We start from the raw sequence: 8,988 nt of genomic DNA, 5'->3' as shown, positions 1-8,988 counted from the left end.
CATGCCAAACTTGAGAATTATTGGTTCTTCAAAATCATCAAATACATGATAAAAATGGAAATACTAATCATCAAACAAAAAAAAATACATTTGTTCACTAACACAAATACCATAAATAGTTATTAATTGACTCAAATCCTGCTAGTTCGAAATTCCTACGCAATATCATTTGAATCTTGTTTCAAACTACTAAGTAGTGTACCACTACTCATTTACTCTCATTAGTTGTTTCAGTCCAATACGACCTGGAAATTGTTGCTGGTAACCAAGCACAGCCCATATCGACATTGCTGATAGGTCAGATTCCCCAAAAGTTAGATATTATCAGAAAAAACAATCAAATTCCAAGAATTTTGTCGAATCGAATTGTTGGTATTAGTTATTATGAGACATCTTGACATGTGAAATACTTTACATGCATTAAATAATAAATTCATATAATCTACAGCTAGAAGTAAACTTCCAACGACAGACTTGCTCGACAGTAGTGTGGACAACGTTTTCTAGTGCAAACTTGTGATAGTACAAAAAGTATGCTGCATTATAGGTGTTTGTATTAATCCAATAAATCTATCCTACTCCATTCACTAATAGTCTAATATCACTGGTACCTCCCTAGTTTACATATAAACTTATCTTCTGCCATATACATGTATACACCTAAACCTGTATTCACCTGCACGTTTATCTTTTTCTTGGTTATAATTCCTAAAACCTCAGATTTTCAGCAGGATAAATGCCACCAGACCTACCCCTAGGTTCTGTAGTTTTTTTGGATGTCCCCCAATTGTTTGTCTTCCCAACTTGTGTCGAAGGTACACTTATCTCATTGATTTTCTCTCTACCATTGGTCCTCCTGTAACAATGAATGAGAAGAATCCACGTGACTACAATATAAAAGAAAGGGTAGGTAGTTTAGAGAAGAAGATCAGAAGCTTGAACGTACCTGATGTGAAATAAGAGGAAAAACACTCCTACAAGCGACATCCCCCCAGCAACTGTCTTCAAAAATATTTTTCTGGGTGGCTTACGATCTGATGCTCCAACAACTCTCCCCACTTGTTCAAATTTTACCTCCTCCTGCAATGCACCACAAGTTCTCTTTACATCAAGGAATTTCAGCACGCACAGTTGTAGATAGAAAATCTTTTCAGGAATCCATTTTGTTTAAAACAAATAAAAACAAACCTAGTGTCACAAGAACAAAAAATCTTTTTTCATGAAAAGGATGCACGATAGTGTTTGGGCCACAGTAATGAAAAAATTTAGTTGTTGAACAGATATATGGTTGAATAGGAATCCGACTGCAAAGATATTAAGAAATATAAGTTAATCACCAAAAACTAACTTGAAAAGCCTAGCAGGGTAGCAGTATGTATACATTGATTACGCAGTCTTGACTCTGAAACTTACATAGATGCAAGTTCTACAAAGTGACGGAACTTTGAGAGTAATCTCCATTCTTATAAACGAGAATGAGTCAAGATTGCAAGCAAGAAAGCTCTGCATAAGGCACCGAACAAGACAAGTTGTTCCATTTTTTCACCAGCTCAAGCTACAACTTAGACCAAATAATTTCTGTTCACTTGTATAAGTTAACATATAAAACATGTTGTACATACACCCTTATAATTAGGCCGACTATCGTGATGAACCGATTTTGACCTCGGACAGTTTGCATAAATATGATCGATCACCTAATGCGGAAACTGCTTTCCTGTAGTCCACACAGTTTCACTAACCCCCCCCCTGTGCAATTTCAATAAAAAAACACAGTTCATTGGCAACTCACCTTATTTTGCGCCACACAAGTAATATGTTCCTTATGATTTGTACATGCTGGATATCCTGTTCTCACTTCATTTTCAACCATAAGATGCCGGTCACTTTGAACTTCTTGGCAAACATTTGAACCTGTACATGTTACACTGGGATTGTTCTCTTGTGTTTGTACGCAAGGGAACAAGGCAATACCACCACCAAGATAAGTAACAGAGACGTCCACATTACTCACACTCGACACATAAGTATCATGGCCACTGCACTTTTCTTCTCTAGTTGCCACTATACTAGCTGTTGCATTTAAGCCTTCACTTGTAGATACTCTCAGGTCCTCTCTTACATCTGTGTTTGGTCCCTTTACATTGGAACCAGAATCCTTAACATTGTCTAGTGGAGGGTAAGTGAAATTTGTGCCATCTAATACTCTAGAAACTCTAATAGGAGATTGACAAGTATAACTAGCAGACGTCTTATGTGGTGTATCAAATTTAGAAGCTTTGAGACCAATATTTCCATGTGATATTATTTCCAACTGACATTCTTCGGTTAAAAGAGGTTTGGTGGGATCAATTTCCTCCAAGTTTAAGTGAATCTGTTGCTTATCAGTATTCTCTGTTGAGTCCACTGGAGTGTGATATTCAAGTCTCTTCTGATGCTGTGGAACTACTATACAGGGATTGCTGAAAGCATGCTTTCCTTCAAACTTGATCTCCAAATTGGTGTTGTCCAGATCACATAACTCAGAAGAGGCTGAACTGGCATCTTCAACCTCCTCGGAAGCTATCCTCCCAAGCTGAGATGTTGTGGTCTTGTAAATTGAGTGTGATTCATGAAAAGTTGCTTCCCTGTGTAAATTATATGCAAACTCATTTTCACGTTGATTCAGTGCAGCATATTCATCACTTTGAGGATCACAGTAACTTAGAGCTCTTTTTACTGCTTCCTTGTTCCCAGACAAAATCCTTGCATTTATCTGACAATCAAGGCCTGAAGGGGATAGCATACCACCTGGCAGAGTGTCTGCAAACTGATTACTATCATTTAGCAGATTGAATGCATCAAGAGAACCCTTGGCTTCCAAAAGACCATATGAACCATGACTACGCCGATCTATCTCCTCATCCTGATCACCTGATTGATAACTTTGTGATAAATAGAAGTTCTCCACGTCCAGGGTATTTCCTTGAGGTGAACTCTCCGCGTCTGAATTTAACAGGGATGCACCACCACAAGAAATAGTTGAAGCTGGGCTATAATATCCAAATACCTGATAATTGCTATCTGTGCTATCAGATTCTTCAGAGCAAGAATCATAATGTCTTCCATTGTCAAAAGCCCAGTATCTCTGCAGTAGAAGTGCAAATTGCAAAGTTAGAAAGCAAAATAAAAGTATAAAAAATATATGGAGGAACAGTTAAAAGCGAGTAATACATATTGGATATAAATTTTTCACAATGTATTTATGTGAGTATACTACTTCCTTTTTTCCTTGAACCAGTGAGTGCAACTTAGAGCTAACCTGTCCATATTTTGGTATTGAAAGAATGTATGTACTACAGCCAGCAGAATTTACTGAAGATCTACATTGTGATTGCTCCAAGCTATTACAAATGCCTTTAACAATATCTTTGGGCATCGCTACTGTATAGGTAACAACATCAAAATCTGGAACCTACCAAAAGAACAGATTTCCCTTAACCTAGAGCATTTTCAGTTAAAAATGGTTACAGAAATCATATCGAATACATAATTAATCATCGAATACATAATTACTATTTCACACTGAACTTTTTGTAAAGGTTCTTACATTTAAATCTTTAGATCTGGCTTTCTTTGAGAGGGAACGAATACACAAACAAACTCTTCGGTAGTCTCGTTTCTCAACAACATCTGATGGGGAGAAGAGATCGATACCAGTCAAACCCAAGACTTGGCAGATCTAGAGACGAGGAAAGGGAGAAAAAGTTAGAAAAGACTTCAATTAATCACTGGAAGATTTTTAACATATATAAAAATGAGGTTAAATGGACTGTTTTGGCATTTTAGATTTCTCTTTCTTCATTCCTTATTAGGTTGGTTAAGGCAATGAGATATTCAAGCTAAACTGGAACAATACAAAGTTAGAGTAAGAAAATCATTTCTTTTCCTCAATATAGGCTATATAAAACATTGAAACCTATCGAACTCAAATTACTGAAGTTCATAACAAGTCAAAGAGTAGACTATACAAGCCATAGCCAGAATAGTAAGGAGGATATTGCTATTTGACATCATATTATGGTGGTCTATATGCGCTTGTTTTGCAGTAAAAAACGTTACTGGGAAAAAAACCAGGCCGTGTTTGGTTCACCGGCGATGACTAGACTTTCAAAGGATTAACAGTGTAAACAGACAGTACATATAAAGAGGAGAGAGCCAAAACATTCGTCTTCTGCAGTTAAATACTGATTACAACGACGTCAATGAGATGCATGGGCCTATCAAGTCTTTAGATCTGTAGCACAATATGCTTAAGTAAGTAGGGTTTTTCTTACTGATAATTAAGAGCTTCGACGATGCTTTAAAGTATTACAAGTACCTTTCACATATGCAAAGTGACTCAAATCAGTGAACAAAGAAGTTTGACCACATTTCTTAACAAAATATAACAAAAAGGTAAATTGGTGAATAAAGGAAAATGAACTTACAAACCCCTACCATTTTATTAAATAAATGATAATGAACTTACAAAAAAATAAAAATAAAGGAAGACAATGCATCCTACCTTGAGAAACGAGTCGACATTAGAGTAAGGCATGTACCTCCCAACGCTCTTCCCAGATGCCACTGATTTAGAGAAAAATGCCTTTGAGGATCCAAGCTTCATAAACTTTGTCAAAAGCATTTTCCACATAACTTTAGACACTTCAAATCTATAAAAGAAATAAAAGGTAAAACCATCAGCATACAGTCAACGGAAGATTTTGTGATTCTTATGTTTCTCTTTAATCCACTTTCCATAACAGATAAAGAAGAGTAGGCGTGAAGTGGATGCCGAACTGAACCAGTTGACTCTCCTGTTCACTTATCTAAACATTTATCATCTTCCTTTTCCAATATCTACTCTTTTGTTTTTATAACCCTAACCTGAACAACAAACATAGTAGAAATAATAAAAACCACGAGAAAAGCATCACGTACAACAATATTCCATCAGCAAGTAAATCAGTAACACTTTTCTCTTCATCCAACCTTGTCTTCAGCACTTCTCCAAGCCATATCCTTGTTTGAGTCTGTATGATGCAGTGAACCAAACAAATTAGTAATGTCATAGGTGCACTGTAACAAAAGGCTAGTAATTGAATCAAATCACCGGAATCAATTACTGAAGGAACAGATTCCCTTTACTATGATCACTGGATGCTATCTTAAGTTATAGCATTGAGCAAAGTGGCTGGCAAGGCAAGTTTGATTTCCGTGTCCTATTTTAGCAAGAAGCAGCAGTGTTGTACATACAGTGATAAAGACATGTTATTGCATATGAATACTGCTCTATGATATAGTGCAAAAAGATATTTTTGACGCAAGGAAAACAAAGGGTACAAATGTACAATCATGATATGGTCTTCTTTGTAAGCTAAGGAGTTGTCCTTTTAACAACCAAAGGCCATTTTTGACAAGAAAAAATTAGATTCTCCTCTTCTATGTTTGATAAAATTTTCAGAAGAATATTAAGTTTTGTAACCACAAGAAACCAATACAAAGAGCTCATGAGTTAGGGAGTCACAGAGAAAGCAGGGCTGGACAGAGAAAGCAGCGCTGGCATATCGAGTTCTGGAGAAAGAATTAACCTTTCCTACTCTCCCGAGTAATGATTGAAAACTACCTTACAAGATTTCCTAAAGAAGTACAGCCAATATATCCACAAATACTGTGCTTTATCTTCTTTACCGTCCTGTCTGAAGATACCCTTCTTCAGAGCAGAACTGCTTCTTGATCAATTAAAGAACAAATCTTTGATTTTTTAATCAGGAAGCTAGTAATGTTTCAAAATTGACATGCTTCTAACTTCATGTATACTTTGTCACAGAAAATTAAAACCTCTAGATATTGAACTCTAGTTTCTTTAGATGCATAGTTACTTCATGTCGGTGACTGCCACTTTCTTCCTATGTAATCTATAACGAATCAAGTTTCTAACATCAATAATAAACCAAGTCAAGAACCCTGCATACTCAAAAATAAAAAATTGTTTATAGGATGGTCCAATGAATATTAGCATTCTTTCATAGTATAGTTGTCCTAAACTATTCAATCCATGTATGATAATGGTTTCAATTGTTTTTTCCTTACATTTCTAGCTAGTGTCTACTAGAATTCATACAATTGACTTTGACAACAAGGTTGCATAACTTAATAAAATAGATTCATGTACATGCAAAGTGCATATACAATAAGCAGCCTGGTATACTTAGTCAATTAATCTCTAGTTTATCATTCTTTTTCTTGTTTACGACCCTCTTCGACAATCAAATGATTAAGACACCAGAAACTTAAAAAAACATAATAACAATCTTACTGCATGTGAACCAAGCACTTCACAGTTATGATCTAGTCAATACTGATCTTTACTAAATTTTGTGAACTAAAAAGACCCAAAGTTTTGATTCAATCAGTAATTACCAGTTCATGTATATATAACTTAAAAAGAGAGGAAAAAAAAACAGCAAGTTTGAGAAATGAAAAAGAAAGATTGTGCAAACCTGCAAGAAGACATCATCGAGTTGACGAAAGCTTGCCTCAGCAGAAAACGGGTAGGTTTGAAGTCTATATGAACCTCTTTTAAGTGTACGTGTCATCAGTACATGCAAATATTACAAGAAGAAGAAGCAGTGTAAAGATTTCGCGCCAAACTTACTCCACAGGAATGGCAAGTTCTACTGGTTCCTCGTTTTCAAGAAGAGAGATAGAAATAAAGAAAGAAGAGTAGAAGGGTGGTGGAGTACATCTGTACATGTTGCCTTTGCTACGGTATATCCGTCTAAAGTAGTTTGAAGACTTGTTTGGATTTTAGCTCTACACTTTAAATATCTAGTTGGTTGATGTAATACAAATCTTGTCTTACTATAAAGTGCGTTGGTTGATGATTGATTATGGGATCTTATCTTATATATATATATATATATCTGACACCTTTTTCACATTTTCTTTGGGAAATGCTTGTGTGCAACTCACTTAAGGAGTTGCATAGGTGGGCATAAACCAGTTAACCAATTCACTAGGAGTTGTATGGTTTTAGGATATAGTGGCTATACTATCTGGTGTTAATGTGTGAAATAATGGAACTGGCTCGGGATATATATATTTACACGTTTCTCTACACTTTAATAGTTTAATTTAGTAGGGATGCCACATGCCAGGATGTTCCATACTTGCACCAGTGCAAAAGCAAATGGTTTTTTAAACAGAAGTTATATAAGGTAGTTCATCTTTCCGGGATTGTTTGGTAAGTCTGAATGTGTGAGGACTTTGTGCTAGATCTTCTGTTGAGGCTGTCGTAATGGGTTGGCTTTAATTCTAAACTAACTATTATCTGACACCATGAATGTAGGCATGATCCTCAGTTGCGTACTTGCATGCGCGTGGAACGCATTTTATTTTTGGTGATCTGGGTCAAGCTCCTTGGTCCTTGAGTTCAGATCGAATATCTCACTGAGAAATAGAAACATCATAGACAAACAATTAAAATGTTTGCAATGTAAAATTCATTCCGCCTTCTCCTAAAATTCTAATCAATTGAATTTTTTGTGCAAAGTTCATTTACTATTAGAAGTTACTAAAATGATTTTTCGAAAATTTGAGAAAAGGTTGGTTCCTATTACTCACTTCATAAAAATATCTCTTAGGGCATTTTCAATAGAGGGTGTAAACCGTATAGAATGGAAATTTTACACCCAAAATATAAAAAAACTCTCTCCAATGGGGGTGTTATACCGTAGGTAATAGTGTATTAGCTAATAAAGAGGATGAGAAATTTCTCCTCTCGCTATTAGTTAATAAAAAGCTCGGGCGACACTCGAACTGACGTCTGAGTGAAATAATTTTCGGACGTTACTTGAAGTAACGTCCCTTTCTAATTCTAAAGTAATTTTTTAACTCGGACGTCATTAAATTAAAGAGGGACGTCCTTCCGAGTTTAAAATCTTTTTTTTTTTACACTTCTCCATTGGAGAGTATAGAGTGTAGATATTTATAAGCTATACAATAGTATACAATTAGAAGTGTAAAATCTTAATGACACCTACATGGAGCCTAAGTGGAAGTGTAATTTTACACTTTTTCATTGGGGAATATAGAGTGTAGATAAATATAAACTATACAATAGTATATAATTAGAAGTGTAAAATCCTAATGATACCTGTGTGGAGCCTAAGTGGAGGTGTAATTTTACACCCTCCATTAGAGATGCCCTTATTCACTATGTTGGATAGTAGCCAAGAGTCACTCCCAACATTAGTGGCTAAAACTCTACAGTGTCAAATTAAATTAGTTTCTGAATAAATTAATTACCGAAGATCAATAAGATAATTCTTATATACGAACTCCTGTTAGCCTTCATTTGGCTACTCCAAATTTTAAGAAGAAAACCAAACTAACCACCACCACTGCTAAGAACATGTAACTTACATTCTCAAAAATTAAATTAGTTTCTGAATAAACATTCTTCCAGTCAGGTATTCTTATATATCTGACAGCAAAATCTGAATCTAGATATGTCAATTGCTTTCTATTTTCGGAAAACCTAGCTGTCAGTGGATCTCCCCAAAGTCCAACCCGCTGACTGCCTTCCTGTTCCTCCAATGATGCCACCAGTTATGCTTATAAACCATTAAAAAAAAATAAATAAATAAGAATGTTCACATGAAGATATTTTAATGCTACTGTTTTCAGAGAACTTATTAAAACATAATAATCTTCTTCGAATCGCCAAATACTTTGCCAGTTTCACTACAGCATTTTACATAAACGTAGCCAAATTTAATTCAATCTGTCATTCCAGTACAACGAAATAATGACCCTCCTATGGCTTCAGAATGTCCTATACATTCAAAAGACAAGGTTATTTCACAAAATTTGGCAACTGAAAGCCTGCATATATGAATCTAATTGAGCAAGTCCATCTACCAACCATACGCTACAATATTTTGTAAGGCTTTCGGAAAGGAC

At 35.5% G+C, this 8,988-nt stretch overlaps 1 protein-coding gene across 4 annotated transcripts; it reads right to left on the bottom strand.

Annotated features, from left to right (window-relative positions):
• Positions 1-351: 351 nt before the first annotated feature.
• LOC147483882 (uncharacterized) lies at positions 352-6,837 on the bottom strand. Of its 4 annotated transcripts, XR_015204442.1 has the most exons (9): positions 6,525-6,837; positions 4,963-5,054; positions 4,547-4,694; positions 3,590-3,721; positions 3,302-3,454; positions 1,793-3,127; positions 1,189-1,304; positions 947-1,080; positions 352-856 (listed from the first exon to the last, which is right to left on the bottom strand). XR_015204442.1 is itself a non-coding variant. In XM_086577176.1 (8 exons), the coding sequence occupies exons 1-8, from the start codon at positions 6,618-6,620 to the stop codon at positions 709-711; spliced, it is 2,238 nt and encodes a 745-aa protein (XP_086433302.1). In that variant the 5' UTR covers positions 6,621-6,829; the 3' UTR covers positions 352-708. The 4 variants fall into 4 exon arrangements, 3 of the variants coding, with proteins under 3 accessions (XP_086433302.1, XP_086433303.1, XP_086433304.1); XM_086577176.1 differs by lacking the exon at positions 1,189-1,304 and having other exon boundaries at positions 6,525-6,829; XM_086577177.1 differs by lacking the exons at positions 1,189-1,304; positions 3,302-3,454 and having other exon boundaries at positions 6,525-6,829.
• Positions 6,838-8,988: the final 2,151 nt, after the last annotated feature.

This window comes from Coptis chinensis, chromosome 8 (assembly GCF_015680905.1).
Source record: "Coptis chinensis isolate HL-2020 chromosome 8, ASM1568090v1, whole genome shotgun sequence".
Lineage (NCBI taxonomy): Eukaryota > Viridiplantae > Streptophyta > Magnoliopsida > Ranunculales > Ranunculaceae > Coptis > Coptis chinensis.
Note: the sequence above shows the minus strand (reverse complement) of the source record. Positions and strands in the feature narration are given on the sequence as shown.

What these genes read in the sequence shown, in the direction of transcription:
- LOC147483882 (XM_086577176.1), bottom strand. Translation starts at nt 6,620, where the DNA reads ATGACACGTACACTTAAAAGAGGTTCATATAGACTTCAAACCTACCCG. An exon ending in TCGATGATGTCTTCTTGCAG is followed by an intron (nt 5,055 to 6,524) that starts GTTTGCACAATC and finishes TGCATCATACAG; the next exon opens with ACTCAAACAAGGATATGGCT. An exon ending in TTCCTCTTATTTCACATCAG is followed by an intron (nt 857 to 946) that starts GTACGTTCAAGC and finishes TCATTGTTACAG; the next exon opens with GAGGACCAATGGTAGAGAGA.